The sequence below is a fragment of the Leptonychotes weddellii genome, chromosome 5 (genome assembly GCF_054177405.1).
Source record: "Leptonychotes weddellii isolate Sample4059 chromosome 5, ASM5417740v2, whole genome shotgun sequence".
In the NCBI taxonomy this organism is placed as follows: Eukaryota; Metazoa; Chordata; class Mammalia; order Carnivora; family Phocidae; genus Leptonychotes; species Leptonychotes weddellii.
This window is the reverse complement of record NC_138373.1, coordinates 113,215,408-113,232,466: the sequence shown is the minus strand read 5'-3', so window position 1 is coordinate 113,232,466 and position 17,059 is coordinate 113,215,408. Positions and strand designations below refer to the sequence as shown.

General features: G+C 41.7%; 1 protein-coding gene across 1 annotated transcript in view; it reads left to right on the top strand.

Annotated features, from left to right (window-relative positions):
* Positions 1-7,982, top strand: part of WIF1 (Wnt inhibitory factor 1) — a 67,777-nt gene extending 59,795 nt beyond the window's left edge. Inside the window, exons 8-10 of the mRNA XM_006731925.3 lie at positions 3,085-3,180; positions 3,883-3,978; positions 7,052-7,982. Coding sequence (XP_006731988.1) covers positions 3,085-3,180; positions 3,883-3,978; positions 7,052-7,173 — 314 coding nt within the window. The 3' untranslated portion in view covers positions 7,174-7,982. The remainder of the gene's footprint in view (positions 1-3,084; positions 3,181-3,882; positions 3,979-7,051) is intronic.
* The last annotated feature ends 9,077 nt before the right edge of the window (positions 7,983-17,059 follow it).

The following is a 17,059-nucleotide window of genomic DNA, read 5'->3' as shown; positions in this document are numbered from 1 at the left end:
AGGTGAAGAGTATTAAGGAGGGCACCTGTTGTGATGAGCACTGGGTGTTATACACAACTAATGAATCTTTGAACACTACACCAAATACTAATGATGTACTATATGTTGGCTAACTGAATATAATAAAAAAATAAAATAAAATCTATGGGACTAAAAAAAAAAAAGTCCTCTGTATAAAATGTCCTTTATTAAAAAAATTTAGAATACTAAAAAAAAATTTAGAATACTGAATAAAACAATTAAAAATCACCCATAATCCTAAGACCCAGAGATGATAGTTGTTGACACTATTATAAACCATTTTTGTCTGTTTTCTATGTGAAGCAGAGTCACGCATTTACGTTATCCTACAATCCGATGGGCAGAGGAAGTTTAATGTCCTTATTTTGTCGATCCCTAACTCATTGTCTCCCTGGACTCATCCACTGGTTATAGTAAAAATGCTAACATATAAACTTAGTCAAATCTGTTTGCCTTCAGGCAATGCTTAGTCTGTTTTAGGTAAAAATGTGTAATCTTTCAAGTTGGCTCACTTTCCCACTGTCCAATGGATAGAATTTGTTGCAAAATATTTTCAGGAAAAGGAAGTCAATGTTAAAGACACTTAGAGGATTCTGATTTTTAAAGCAATCAGACCTTCATGAGGCTTTGGCTTCATAAGATTTGATTTGGAATGGCCTTGGGACAGTCACCTGTAATCACATTTCTGCTGTGTGATAACCAAGAGAGAACATCCTTATTCCTGGCTGTGGTGAACCTAAGGACTCTCACTTTCCTCTGACCAAGAAAACAAAAAGACCCATGGAGCCAATGAAAAGGTTCTCTCCACCAGTCATTCTCTGTGATACCCTGGCTACCAAGTTCGCCTCTCATTGAATGTGGGGAAATTTGGGCTCACCAAGCATTTCACAATAAGTACTGTCTTTTCTGCCACATAATTATTGCCCCATGTCTTGTTTACTTGAAAAACCCAAGTGCATGGCAGAGTACTGTGATATGAACCAATTTTGTACGTACAGTGGGGTCAGATGGTTCATTGATACAAATGGAAATTCAGAGTTAGGCATTCCTTTCCTTTAGGTAAGAGTTGGGATCTTGACCAAATAGTAAATGCTATTCTTTGTATCCAAACCTAGCAAAAGGAACCTTTTGGATTTTTAATGGTCAATGAAAAGGTGGTATTTTATTATTAAGGTTGTTTGATGCCTGTTTCTAGAACATCCCTGCATCAGAAAAACTTAAAGGTGAAATGGTATTCCAGGTCTTTGAGAGACTCTAACATCTCACTATTATGTCTGTATTGTCTGCACGACAATGGTCGATTTATACATGAAGAAAGTACTTTTGGATAAGTGAAAAGAGAAGCAAAGTGTTTCGGCAAAATAATTTGCATATGGAATTCATGTTTATCAAACATAGTGCTTGCTGATAAAACATAGAGTAGCTCACTTCTTTCGAAGGCTCACTTGACCATAAAAAGAAGAGCTTAGAGAATAAAAGGGTGTTGTTTTATGATAAAGATTTCATTTCTTCTCCTTATATATTGTAGTGAGTGTTCTGCTAAAATGTAAAAAAAGAAAAAGAACAACAATAAAAAAATCCAGACCCCTCCACTACCAAAACCTAATGGCTATTTGCTCTCTCTGGAACGTCATCATGCCCGTCACGGGATGCGGTCTCAGCTCTGGGTGAACAATCCTTTTTCTTCTACTTCTTCAAAACATTCAGCCTCAGGATGGCAAATTCTAGATTGCAGAAAGAGAATAAATAGCTTCTGGAATAAGAAGACAATCATTATATCATTTTTTACATTTAGGACCCCACTCCAGCTCTAAAACCCTGTAACCCAAAGAGCTATGAAAACATTAGCACTTCTCATTTGGCACTGACATAACAGAAAGAATGATGTATTGTGAGGATCTAAGACATTCTAGAAAAAAGCACAGGTGTGGGATGGGGCCCCTTTGGTGCCCTACCTCATATCTCCTCAGCCCACCTTTCACTCCAGTCACTGCTGGGGGAACCTGTTTTGCACAGGCATAACCTGATTGTACCCCATCTTAACTGCTCCACGCTTCTCCTGCTTTCTACCCAGAGGCTCCTCTGAGTCCTACAAAATCAGTCTACACTCACATAGTGGCAGACTGGAAATGTGAGGAAGTCATCCCATAGGGTGACCCTCGATTAGCGGGAGACAGGTGCCAAAGAACAAATGCTCCCCCTCTCCCTTCTTAAAAGTGACTTGAAGGTGCAGTCTCCATGGCTCCTCAGAAGGACCCTGCAGGAGAGAGCCTGGGTGCCTATAATAATGACCAACCCACACGCACACTTCTGTGTTGGCTTTTCCTCCTTCCATCCTTTGCTCTCCTTGTCCCCCATTCCGGTTTCCTAGGATCACTTTAGCAAAGAAACTCTCTGCATACAAGCCCTGCTCTCTGGAGCATCCTAAGCTAGGAAAGATACTGCTGGGTGCAGGTGTAGGCCTGCTTTCAGAAAGAGTAACATGCAAAGTCAGAACTCAGAGAAAAGATCACTTGGCGGCTTATTCACATCTTAACTTGTACTGTACCTTAAATTACAAGCGTTTATGAATCAGAATTTTGTTCTGTTTATTAAAAAGTAACATAAATGTAGCATGTGGGCAACACATTTATTGTAGCAGATATACATTAGAAATCACAAGTAAAAATACGAGCCCATTTGTTCCAAGAATGAAATTCGAACAGTATCAAAGCCAGAGCAGGTCTGATTAAGTGGGAATAGCTGCCATTTAAAAGCATTTATCCTCTGGGCGCCTGGGTGGCTCAGTCGGTTAAGCGTCTGCCTTGGGCTCAGGTCATGATCCCAGGGTCCTGGGATCGAGCCCCGCATTGGGCTCCCTGCTCAGTGGGGAGCCAGCTTCTCCCTCTCCTTCTCCTGCTCCCCCTGCTTGTGCTCTCTCACTCTCTCTGTCAAATAAATAAATAAAATCTTTTTTAAAAAAAAGCATTTACCCTCCAAAGCCCTGCAATTCCTTTGAAAAATGTGATGACCTCTGAATGAAGCACTGAGTTCCTTGCTTATTTGCATTCTCCTCTGTTTCAGGCAAATGCCCACAGCCCTGTCGAAATGGAGGTAAATGCATTGGTAAAAGCAAATGTAAGTGCTCCAAAGGCTACCAAGGAGACCTCTGTTCAAAGCGTAAGTACCCATCCACGGAATCAGCCCGGGCTTGGGGATCTCCTCCTACACAACTTCTGGACCTACTGCATGTTGCCTAAGCATCACAATGAACCTTTCTTCACGGACATCTGTGTTCCCTTTATCTAGAACAAAGACATTGTCTGAAACCCATGCATGGGAAAACACAGACACATTCACACGCGAGCAATTCAGCTTTTTAACTATCCGGGGTTTTCTTAAGGAAAATGAGCTTCCATTCCAGCAGTTTCTGAGTCCTACTGAGCCATCTTTTGTGATTGAGAAGCATCAACTTTAGTTTGCCATCTCTCTTGGGCCTTTTTCCAAAAAGTCCCAAACTGACTTATAGCTGGAGATTGGCTTAGAAAAAACAACAACAACAACAAGGGATGAAGCCCAAAATAAAACACTTTCCTTTTTTTTTAAAGCTCTTTTTTTTTTTTTTAATTTGAGACAGAGAGAGAGCACAAGTGGGGAGGAAGGTCAGAGAGAGAGGGAGAAGCAGACTCTCCCACTGAGCAGGGAGCCCAATGTGGGGCTCAATCCCAGGACCCTGGGACCATGACCTGAGCCGAAGGCAGACGCTTAACCGACTGAGCCACCCAGGCTCCCCAATAAAACACATTCTAAAGAACTGCAGGAGAAGCAGCTAATTCTGAAAATGAAAGCTCAGAAAACACTTTCTATCTCCTCCGATTCTAGCTGTCTGCGAGCCTGGCTGTGGTACCCACGGAACCTGCCACGAGCCCAACCAATGCCAATGTCAGGAAGGCTGGCACGGGAGAAACTGCAATAAAAGTGAGTGAGTGGAAGACATCGGGAGAGCCCGCCTCTAACTTGTCTTGGCTCCTGGGGCTAATGGATAACCCATAGCTCAGCCCTGCCTTCTGTGTTAGTAAAAGCAGCTTCCCCCTCTCTGCCTCCTCTCCTCGGTGCTCCCCCCTGGCCCCCTCAACTCTTTAAACCTTCGAGTCTAAGTTTTAGTGTCTAAGGGCAATGCAGCTGTGTAAATTATCACCACATCTATAAAACAGCTCCGTGGCTCTTTTCTAAGTGAAATCAGTAATTCAGGTTGATTTGGTCATACAGTGTGGTAACTATGAAAGAAATAACAAGTATAAGAGTTTAAACCAAATATATAGATCTATTTGGCTCTGATTTTATCCTTCAAGATCTATCCGTGAGCATATAAAACATGAAGAATTTTGCTCTTTTAAGATCATTAAATGTTAATGGTTATGGTATACTTTAAATAAGATCTTTTGAGGCCAAAAAAAAAAAAAAGAAAGAAAGGAAAGGTCTATGGAGTATGGGAGAGAGATTATAATGGAGCTGAGCTTTTTAAAATTTACTGACTACCCAAAATGAGCTAGCTGTAGAGATGATAAACCACTGGCCTGTTTTCGACACAAAATGAAGCTGGTTAAATTCAACCATTTCATTTTGATTGATATCTTCTCTGTTCCAAGCAGGAATCCAAGCGTTGAAGACCTGCCAGTGAGCAGACAGAAAATGCCCTGCCTGGTGGAGCCCAGGTTCTAGCGGGAAGGACAGTCAGTGAGCAAGGGAACAAGCTAAACATTGTGGTTTCGGTACATCTGGCAGCTAGCATTCCGTCTCCTAGCTGTGGGCCCAGCTCCACTTTTCCTTTGAGGGAAGGAAGGCTTCAGAGGAGCCTTCAAATGCGGAAGTTCAGATTGTGCCTGTCACAGTGAGTCTCCAAAATAATGGACACAAATGGAACAGATCACCTTCACATCCAATGTTTTTCTAGATCTGCAGTCTCCAAAGTGTGGTCCATGTAGCCCAGGGAGTATGGAAATGATCAGTTAGGTGGATGGAAAAGACAGATTTGACAATAGTTTTTTATTTTATGTTATTATATTTATATATAAACATATATATAAATATATTTATATATCTCGATCCCAAATCTCTAATTTTTGTGCATATTTTATAATGTTCACATTATATTATTATGATGTATATCTAATATACTTATATGTAGGTATACATGCTTTTTTGTTTGTTAGTTTTAAGGCTGGTTGGTGTCTGGTCTAGGCTACACTAAGCCATTGGCTTGAGTCTTGTCAGGCGCTAAATTGACTAGATGGTAGATTGAATTGGCTTCAGGTGGGTGTAGCTTAACAAGCTCCTCTGGAAAATAATTCTTTCCCCAGATAGTAATGGATGAATTGTATCCCTGCAGGGACACACTTGGGGGAAGTTTTTGGGGGGCTAAAAGACCTATAGAAAACGAACCATTTCTAGAGACACTTTGGGAGAGAGTAAACCAAATCCTTTATGCCACCCTTAACTCAGGATGCAAGTAACTTTTGAGACATCCTCGGGCCTAGGAATGGCCTGAGGTCACACTATACATCCCAGGAGTCAGTTACAGGGATCTTCAGGGACCAATATTTGGGACCTGGTGACCAAGAGTGATGGCTGAGAGTACAGCAGTCACACCTCCAAAAAAAAGGCAAGTCAGGGGCCCTTGGGTGGCATCGATGAGCAATTCGGACAGGTCCACCAGCCCCCACCCACCACCACTTCTCGACCTGCTGCTGAGAGTTTTGTCATCAATGTACCTCCCTCAGATCAAGGCGTTGCCTCAAGAAGATACCCCGGTGCCTGATTAAAATGCAAATGTGTTGTCCAAGAGAGGCCACCCAACCATTTTGTACATTTGCTTAGAGAATCAGAAAGAGGTTTATTTTGACCAGGGGGAGGTGACGAGGAAGCGCAGAGGCACGGAGTTCTGCTGAGAACAGACTCCCAGCGAGGTGACAGTCTGGGAGGTCTCGGGCACCCAGACATGCTACTGGGGAGGAGGACATTGGAGACAGACTTCCTGGCTGAGGCTCACCCTCCCCAGCAGGGAGGTTGAGGCTTCATGGGTGGCGGGGAGAACAGCAGGGTAGGGATTTACTCCAGCGCATTGTTGGCTCATGTTCTGGCTGTTCCTTGAGCTACTAGCCTACATACTGACAATTCAAAGAAACACATTCAGGAACAAAGTATTCTGTTCTCAGTAGTTACTTAATGGCATGCTTGCATTTAAAAACCACAGGGAACAAATGGAATGCCAAACTTGACTCTAATGCACAGCAAGATGGAGGCAGATTTTTTAAATGTGATTGCTGTCTTGGATCCGTTTTAGGAAATCAGTAGAAATGAGTCAGTGCCCCAAGCACCTCCAGAAGTTCACAAGTAGGAGAAAGGGAGGTCTGAAGTGATGGAAATTAGTGCTACTGTCCACCTAAACTAAGCTGGAAATGGATAGATGCCGGCCATGACTGAAACTGACAAATCCCCATTGATAAGGAATCCATTCAAATCATAACCCTTCTCTAAAATGTATCATGGAAGTCCTTCTTACAAAATTCCCATTTTGTATAAATGCAATAGCCACACTTGATTGTGTGATCGATATGAAGAGTGGGCGTGTTCTGGATCAATATAATCGAGGCTGGTTTTGCAACTCAGTGAAAATGATCAAATCCTCTGCAGGTGCATCCCTGCTTTGGGGACCTCAGTGCCACATCCTTACCAGACCTTGGGTGGAGAAAATCCTTCATTCGAGCACATCCATCCAAACTTTGCATCAAGAGTTTCTGCATGACCAAAATCTATAGTGAGTCAGAGCTTTGATGGAAGCCAGATTTGATGGAGTTCCTAAAATGGGTTTCTTTTTTAGGAGAGATCTTGAACCTGTAACATCTCTTCATTCAGGTGGCTTTTTGTGGTGGCTGTGGTCTTTCACTCTGGGTTGAAAAGGGAAAATGGATTTCATTTGAATGGTTAATAATGAATCTGAAGAGCCTGTTTTTGTAGTTTCTTTTCTTTTAAGCTGTGAATAATTTTACAGGGTACGGAGCCAGCCTCATGCACGCCCTGAGGCCAGCAAGCACGCGGCTCAGGCAGCGCACGCCTTCACTTAAAAAGGCTGAGGAGCGGCAGGACCCACCTGAATCCAATTACATCTGGTGAACTCCGACATCTGAAACGTTTTAAGTTACACCAAGTTCATAGCCTTTGTTAACCTTTCATGTGTTGAATGTTCAAATAATGTTCATTACAGTTAAGAATACTGGCCTGAATTTTATTAGCTTCATTATAAATCACTGAGCTGATATTTACTCTTCCTTTTAAGTTTTCTAAGTACGTCTGTAGTGGGATGGTATAGATTTCTTGTTTCAGTGCTTTGGAACAGATTTGATATTATGTCAGTTGATCAGGTTAAAATTGTGTCTTTTCAGTTGTGTAGCTGGCGAATAATTTCCAAAATCACAATGCACTCATGGTGTCGAGGGGCTAGGGAACACTGGAGAAGGTAAATAGAACAAAATGCATAAATCAAGGGTTTGGATGGAGCAGTTAACCTTATTGAAGTTACAACATTTCTAATTTTACTGTCATGTGTTTAGACATTTGTCACATTTTTTAAATTCCCCTTGTTCTTAAACTCTCCATACAATATATTTTGACCTTACCGTGATTCCAGAGAATTCAGTATTGAAAGAAAGAAAGAAGAAAGAAAAAAAAAAAAAAGAACATTGTGGCAGTGGCATTTAACAATATAATATATTGTAAACACAATAAAATAGGGACTATAATGTATGGACTTTTGGCATTGGCTTGAAGCAATATAATATATTGTAAACAGAACACAGCTCTTACATAATGAACATTTTATACTGTTTGTATAAAATAAAGGTGCTCCTTTAGTTTTCTGAGGGTTGTATGGAGTGGTCTGTGCATGTGCTATCTTATGGAAATAAAGTCGGTCGCAATGAAAACTCTGCAGTGTCATAAAAAAGAGAAGATAGTCTATTCTCTGACCCAGTCCGGCTCCCCAGGCCCACCCAGCCCTCTGCCCCTGCTCCAGCCACACCATGCTACACTCTGGGCACTGCCTAAGACCTTCCTAGGTTTGTCAGCTCCCATTTAGTTGGCACTGCTTTCAAGAAGTCCTCTCTAACTAGAATGTGTTGAATATCCCTTTAGTGGGAGGCTTCCTAAGACTTTCTGAAAGTGTCAGAATGTGGCAAATGACAAGAGCTACCATTTATTAAAAACCTGTTGGTCCCCAAGAACATGATAACATGTTGTCCTACAATCCAGTGAGGAAGGTATCATTGTGCCCTTTTACAGATAAGAAAACTGAGGTAGGGAGATACGTAGCAATTTACCCAAGATCACACTTGAGAGGGACAGGTTTGAATTCATGTCACCTGACTCCGAAGACTTAACACTAGGGGGTTTCCCCACCTTCCTTTTGCTCAGCAAATGCAGAACACAAAACTCCACAAATCCCAGGCAGATACTTTCCAATATATTTTAGTCTCCTCATTCTCCCAAGGAAATGTGGACTTTATGTTATAGATAATCTAAAGCCTATATGTTTTTCTTTGCTGGGCGATGGCATAATGACTTGTGTGGTTCAGGGATGTGACGTGTTATGGGAAGTGACCAAGGGAGGGGCTAGAAGCAAAGTGAACACGTCTTATTGTGGCGCTGGGCCACGGCAGTCTTCCTCCTCTAAGTAGCCAGAGCCCCGAGTGCAGCTTCTGCTCACGTAGACTTGGCGAAGCAGGCCAGGAGCCAAGGAGCTCACCCTGGGGATCCCAATATGAGAACCAACTGATTTAAGACTTGGAAGTAAAAATCCAGATGTTTGATAATGAGGATTTAAGATGGTGACAGAAAGTTAAGTTTGGGGATAGGATAATAATACTAATAGCTAACAAATAGTACTTAGCTTGTTCTGAGCACTTTACCTCATGGATGAGTAATAAAATGGTGGGGAAGTTAGACTGAAGGCAGCATGACGAACCACAATAGTCTGGTGAACATTGATCATCTCCCAACCATTTTGACTCTACACTCCATTAGAAATTTCTGAGCCCATACTCCTACATGTGACTATTATTTATTTACATATTTAACTGGTATGCTTTATAAAAGCCAGAAATGTTGAAGAGATAAAAACATAAATAGAAGCTCTAATATTTTCTCCACTTATCCAGAAGACAGTTTTATGTACGCCCTGTAATACACACCCTCACGGGAGAACTCAGGCTAAGAGGAGAGACAGTAGGATCCAAAATGGCTTTAGAAGCAGAGAGTCTGCACTCAAGAAGGATTTCAAACGTAAGCAAGGGACTGGGTCACTGACTGAATGTAGGGTTCTAGAGAGGAATCTGAACAGTGATGTAAGTGACTAAGAAGGAAGAAGTATGGGCAGTGGTGAGGGTTTCCAGAGATGCTGAGTTTTGTACTGAAGATGTTGAGTTTAATGTGCCCTTGGGACATCTTGGTGGAAATGTCTGATAGGCAACCGGAAATACTGTTATTAGGAGGTTAGTCTGATAATTTATTATTAGTTTTACTATAAGTGAATAGTACTAACTCTATATTAAATTACTTTTAATATCAATATACATAACAGCTTTATTTGGTGAGGTGTAGTACAATTCACTTGTGTTTTATTGTGTCTTTATTTTGTTTTAAAGATTTTATTGATTTCTTTGAGAGAGAACTCACGAGGCGGGGTTGGGAGGGCAGTGGGAGAGGGAGAAACAGTCCCTGCTGAGCAGGGAGTCTGATGTGGGGGTTCGATCCCAGGACCCTGAGATCATGACCTGAGCCAAAGGCAGACACTTAACGACTGCGCCACCCAGGCGCCCCTTTATTGTCTTTAGATCCTGTATAGTTAATACCATTTGCTGCTTTCCTGTGTCTATGTTTATTTGTATAACAATATAGCCTTTACTATTTGGCAAATTGATTGAGCACTGCCTCCCTCCCTCCCCCATATGTATTATGAATCTTCATCCAAAACATGCCCTTTGGTTACTTTGTCGGTTTATGTAGAATCACAACAATGGAGGCCAGCTCTTGAAACAAAGGCCAATAATAAGGGATATGAAATAATTGCTGTTACTCTTATGAAGCAACCACAAGAGAGGAGAAGGGAGAGGAAGAAAAAAAAGAAGGAAGAGAAAGAGGAGGAGGGGCGCCTGGGTGGCTCAGTCGGTTGAGCCTCTGACTCTTGATTTCAGCTCAGGTCATGATCTCAGGGTTGTGAGACTGAGCCCTGCGTTGGACTCCGGGCTGAGCCTGGAGCCCACTTGGGATTCTCTCTCCCTCTCCCTCTCCCTCTGCTCCTCCCCCCCGCCCCTGAAAGAGGAGGAGAATATTTATATAAAATACTTCTAAACAATAATTTAAAAGCTAAAAGAGTAGGGAGTTAAGGTGGTCTGAGAAGATGTATACTGTTTGACAAGATAAAATAAGTAGGAAAAATTAGGCAAGAGGAAATAAAGGCTAAACAATAAAATGGGCCTGGGAATGAGGTTAAGACAGAAGGCATACGGGGACTCCTACACACTTGTGAGAGGTACGTGGACAACACATTTAGCTCTAAGCCCTGCTCCAGCCACCTCAAAGAGGAAACCGGGGCTGGTTATGAGTCCCAAAGACCATAAACACAAAAACTAATCAGTTTCTCAGGAGAAGTTCAACTATACAAGGCACTTACATTAGGGCTCAATCAAGGTAGGAAGGTCTGTGGGAAAGCTGCTTTGGCCTCCCTTCATGTCAATAGTCTTTAAAATATCTCTTCCACATTTATTTACAGAGGAGCTGCTTAAAGAGGTTTAAAAAAAAAGGATTGCTGACAGGGTTCAGCTTCTCATCCAGTATCCCAGGCAATTTGTCTCTGGTCCTAAAATTCCATGCCCCACCCAGCAAACAAAAGATCTCCAGTTAAATCCAGCCAAGATGCTCAGAGGGAAGTTTATGGAGCATACGGCTGCTTGATCATGCTCCTTGAAATTCTTAGCACCTCCCCAAGTGGCTTCTCCAAATAGTCCCTTTAACTATATATAGTACTCCTCCTAAAGCAAGTTTTGGTAACGGGATTTTTTTTCTCATCTCATTCCCTGTCCGGTGACCCTTACGACGCAATTCTAGCTTGCTGGGCTAGGCAGCATCCCGGCTGAGCTAGCCCTTCTGTCAGCTCTAATTGACAGTGGAGAGCAGTGTCTCCTGGGGGTTCTCGCACGGAGGCCCAAGGGTCATGCGTGACACATGCTCTCAGGAGTATCGACAGAGTAACCACAGATAGGACTATTTCTTTCCATGCTCATCAAGAAGGCGCAAATCATCACAGTAAAGTGCAGTTTCATAAAAGCATTTCTACCAAAGTAAGGGAGGAAGAGGGCATAGGGTGAGGTGAGCAATTTTTAAATTAGTTAAATGAGAAACATTGCCATTTCAGAAGAATTTCCTGAGGCAATAAAAAAGAAAGACAAGGAAAGAAAACAAAGGACTATCCAAAGACAGGAGTTTCATCATCATAATTTTTAAGCAGTTTATGCAAGTGGTGCAAATATAAAAGTTTAATAAACCTATTGAATAAATGTCCTCCATATGGCTCAACATAAAAAATAGAAACAATCTACAGGAAACTGACATCATAAAACAAAGTACTCAGGTGTTCAGTAAGACTTTTTTTTTTTAATTCTAGTATCGACTCCAGTGGAAATTGATTTTCACCTATTTACTGGTTTATTGTTAATAAGAATCTAGGAATTACAAATGAAAAATAATTTTTATTGAGCTTTGGCATTGCAAAGCTTTTCCTAGGTAACACATTTCCCTTCCTGATCATGTTTGGCTGGCACAACTGTTGAAATTACCTGACATTTCTCAAAAGTCCAGACCAAGAGAAAGCCACTCTGAGACGACAAATAATCCATACAATCCACAGGAGGACCATTGAAGGTTGACTCACCACAGAGTGAATATCAACTTCCCATTCCAGTGACCATAACACTGACCATGGGCTTGAGGCTGCGTCTGGAGCCATAGGTGGGAGAGAAGAGCAAGAGGGAAGTGGAGAGCCTTGGTCAACAATAATCCAAGAGGAGACTAGCTGTCTCATTGGAGGGGCCCAGAGCAAGATGAAAATATGGGTCCCCTTGTTCAAAAAGCATTAAGAATATCACCATGGTGACCACAGGGCATTAAGCCTGCGGTCCTTCTCCATGCAAGGGCCGTGTGCAACTGCACAGTTCACACATCCATGAAGCTGGCCCTGTCCGGGAGCAAGTTCTTAGGTCCGTGGACAAGAAAGTCTAGGTAAAATGCAAAACATCTGCCTCTCCTTAGGCACTGGCCAGATAAGCTCTTCTGTGCCTGTCCCTCTTTCAACTTCAAAACCCAAACCTTGAGAATGGAAGACTCATTCACCATCAAACCAGGTAAGTCGGTGACCATTTACTGAATGGCTTCTGTATTAATACTGCAAATGCAAAAATAGGGAAGAAAATATGGGGTAAATTAAAGGGAAAAAATGTATTGCTTTATACTTCAGTCCAATCAAGTTCTTTGAACCTCAGTTCCTGTTTAGGAAAGAATTTGTAGCTTTCATTTAGAGCTCACAAGGGAAAGATATTTTTCAGAATTTTGTGAACAATCTATTTTAACCAAAGCGATAATCTTGGGTTTTTCCAACTTATAACTGCTGTTCTTTATTAGAAGACAGAAAGGCAGAGACCTGGCTGGAATTGGGATCGAAAGCTTTGTTTTAGAAATTAAATTCATCTCCACCCAGGAAAGCTTGATTCAGTGAAGAGCGTTATGACACTCTCCAGAAACCCCAAAGACAAATATCCCCAAAAGCCCTCACTTCAAGGAAACACCCAAAACTAATTTGTGATTATTTTCTACTTTGTAAAGATGAATATTTGCTCCTCTTTAAGCCTAAAACACTCTGGGAAGGAGCAGAAGCGAAGCCAGTTATGGGCCCCTAGTCCATTGGGCGCCATGTTGATTGATCAATCCTTGGCTTGTGTCACAAGAGCTAAACTCCAAGTATCCTACTGGAATTTTAAAGCTGCTCTGCTTTTCAGTCATGTGGATATTCTGCCCCAGCTTGTTTATTTGGATTAAGTACTACTTGGTTTCCAAACTGAACCCAGACTGGGAAGGCACAGATGATGAAGCCGAGATGGGCCTTAAGGTAGCAGTCATCCTGCCTTCACATTTAAGCCACCCTTGAAATGCTGATGTGAATACAGGTTATGCCATGACAGCTTGTCTCAGTGTAAGTGGCTACAAATGTGCTAAAGGAAATTACTAGCGGTTGTGACTTCAGAAAAAAATAAAAATAAAAAGGACCTTTGAAACAAAGCGTCTGGTTGAAATTGAAGCAAGTTCTAGCTTCTGGCCTCAGCCGTGTCCACTTCTATGTGTGCACGAGTCCAGGGTGACATTCCTCAGAGGGACATCATTGAGATTTGTAACGGAATGGAGTAACAGGAGAACCAAGAAGGTGGTGTTCTGGTGATGAACTGGCCAAACCCGGAAGTAGCATTCCAAAATTTCCAGAGAAGTTTTCTCTGGAAATTTTGGTTCATGGCATCTCTGTCAGGGGGTTTTTAATTCAAAGGCAAAACTGAGGCTAGGGTTTGCTGAAGATCACAAAACAATTTATTATTGCTAACAATACCCCCTGTGTGGGGATTCCAAACTCGTTCCCGAAGAACACCAGTTGTCCAAGAGGACATGATGTATGTGAAAACAGGATTCTGAGGCCAAGCAAGTCTCAGAGATGGGCAGTTCCATGAAATCAGGAAGTTGTTTTTCTAGTAGCGCTGCCCAGAGCTATTACCACCCTATTGTGCATCGTGCATCCCCGAGAGGGGACTAATATGCCGCCTTCCCCAAACTTACTGGATCAAAGAGAACTTTCTTCCCTAAAGCATTTCCCAGGGAATAAAATTTTACACAGCACAGTCTGTGGTGCACGGTCCCAGAATACTTCAGAGTCTCTGAAGTTGAGTCTTTACTGCACTCTTTTTTTTCTTCAGAATTTCTAATGTTATGCTATCTGTTTGGAGCTAATTCAAGGAAAACTGAAACTTACAACTTATAACACAAAGAACTTCCAGGTTAACTGGTGAATCAACTGGTTTTACGTAATTTGTTTATTTTTCCCCTACATATTCCAGAATAAATTGATCTGTTAGATTCTAGCTTTACTCATTTAAAGGAGTATTAGAAAAACACTTTAATTATTGTAAGTATTTTAAAATTTAAGATAAAAGCTTACAACGTATGGAATTAGTTTCATCAACAAAGGATAAAGGGATCATTATAATGAATTCGTTTTCTAGGGGTTTAAGCAGTATCCAACATTGAGGGAGCCTGTGTGAACTACCCAGCTAAAGCACTTCTTTAAGTCAGTTGCCTTTGGACTGTGTTTATGGTGATTCATAAATTCTTGATCTCCACATTGCTTCTTAACTATTACTCAACTTTAAATCAGAAGTGGAGATGTCAGGCAGAGAACAAAAGGTCACCATCTACAGACTAACAGGGAGCAGGGTGTAGCAGGAAGAACAGCAGACTGGAATGAAGAGACCCAAGCTTCAACTCTGCCACTGGCAGGCTGGTGGTTCTCACCCAAGGTCCCCAAAATGGGGCTTAAGCTAGATGCTGCCCTCCTGGTGCCACTCTGGGCCTTTTCTTTATTCCTAACACGTGGCTCCCAAGCCCAAAGTGCTTTGAATGCATCAAGCATTCTGATAAAGAGATGGAGAAGCTACCATCTCCTCCATTTTGCTCCCAATTCCGTGCTGTTCTTGGGTGCCCAGGCTCTTAAATTTGGGTCTCTTCTAACAGTAATTAGTCATCCCTGGGGACAAGAGAGGATCCTAGGTTAGTGCCAGGGCTTTCCCAGGGTAATGAAGAAAAGTGCCCTAATTTCAGCATTTATAAGAGCTCAATAGTCAAAATAATAGCAGTAGCAGTAGAAATCAGCTAACACTTATATACTATTTGCAGTGTGCCGGGCTTTGTCCCAAGTTCCTTATATACATTAATTTAAATAAGCTGGAGTCAGTTTATACCAGCTCGTGAGAAAGTGTCAGTTGTCACGTTTTTGGAAATTTCTGAGCCAGTTGTTAAACACAGCCATGATTAAATAATTAAATAAATTATTTTTAAAAACAAGGTTAGGGGCGCCTGGGTGGCTCAGTCGGTTAAGCGACTGCCTTCGGCTCGGGTCATGATCCCAGGGTCCTGGGATCGAGCCCCGCATCGGGCTCCCTGCTCGGCGGGGAGCCTGCTTCTCCCTCTCCCTCTGTCTGCCGCTCTGCCTGCTTGTGCTCTCTCTCTATCTCTGTTAAATGGATAAATAAAAATCTTCAAAAAATTAATTAATTAATTAAATAAAATAAAAACATGGTTAACAAATGCTCACAATGAATCTCTCCCTAATTATTTTACTATATTTTACTATTATCTACATTCTTGAGGTTATTTCAGTGCGTTGTAACTGTGTTAGAGGAAATATTATGTCATGGTGCACTGCTGTGCATCTCTTTTCAACTCCATATTCAGTGATGCTACCTTGATGGCTTCAAATTGTCCATGGAGGGAGCATTTACACCACAGAGATTGGCAAATGCTACACATCAAGAGAGGTGGGTGTTAAACCTTTACTATTTAATCCTTACCAAAATTTTATGAGGTTTGTACAATTATTATGTCCATTTTTTAGATAAGGGATCCCATGCACAAAAAGGTTAAATGACATGCCCAGAACCACACAGCTAGTTAGTGGCAAAGCCAGTCCTTGAACACAGGCAATCTGGTTCCAAAATCTACTCTATGATTATAGGCAGTTACATTGGTTTGGGTACAACAGAAAATAAACTCAAACAACTCAAAAATGGCTGATACGTAATTCCTTCCCAGATGGAAAGAAAAAACGTCCACTATATAGTAAGGGCAGTCAAAGAGAGTTCCTAGAACTTCAGTGGTTGAAAATGAACGACTGAATGAATCTGTGAATGCACTTCATTCATAAAAAAGGTTTTCTCCAAAGGAATTGGAAACCTCTCTGTCTTCTGGATCTGGGCCTATGTTTATGACCTCTCAATATGCTGCGCTTCAGCTTCTACTCTTGCTCCATTCAGCCACCATTTTAAGCAATTAATTGTATTAGTTTCCTGTGGCTGCTGTAACAAATTATCAGAAATGTAGTGGCTTAAAAGAAATTGATTCTCACTGTTCTGGAGGCCAGAAGTCCAAAGTCAGTTTCACTGAGCTGAAATGAGGTGTTGTCAGGGCCATACTCCTTCTGGAAGATGGAAGGAAGAGTTTGGTGTTTGCTTCTTCCAGCTTTTGGTAGCTGTCAGCATTCCTCGGCTTGTGGCCACTTCTCTCTCTGCTCTGTGTTCACATAGTCTTCTCCTCTGGGTATCTGCATGCAATCTCCCTCTCCCTCTCTCCGCTTCTAATGGTACTTGTGACAGCATTTAGGACCTGCCTGCCTATTCCAGGAGGAGCTCCTCCTCTCAAGAAGAGTTCCTCCTAACATCTTTTGCCATGTAAGATCATAGTCACAGGTTCCAGGGACTGTGATGTGGGTAATATCTTTGGAGCCACCATTCAGCCCATTACAGCCGTCATCATTAATGACCACAATCCTATTCTATGCTGACAGTTGGAGTTACAAGGGGCTACAAGCAGGATTGCTGTCTGCAAAAAGTCTATAGCTTATAGAGAAAGAACTCATACAAAGAAGTCAATCACATGGAATGTTAAATTAGACACTGATGCGGAAACACTTTGGCAGTTTCTTAAATAGTTAGATATTCTCACCATATGATGCAGCAATTCCGTTCCTCTGTACATACCCAAGAGAAATTAAAGCATATGTCCACACAAAGACTTACACGGTAATGTGCAGAGCAGTACTATTCATAATAGCCAAAAGGTGGAAACAGCCCAAATGTCCACCAACTGGTGAATGACAAATACAATATGGTATATACAAAAAATGGAACACTATTCAACA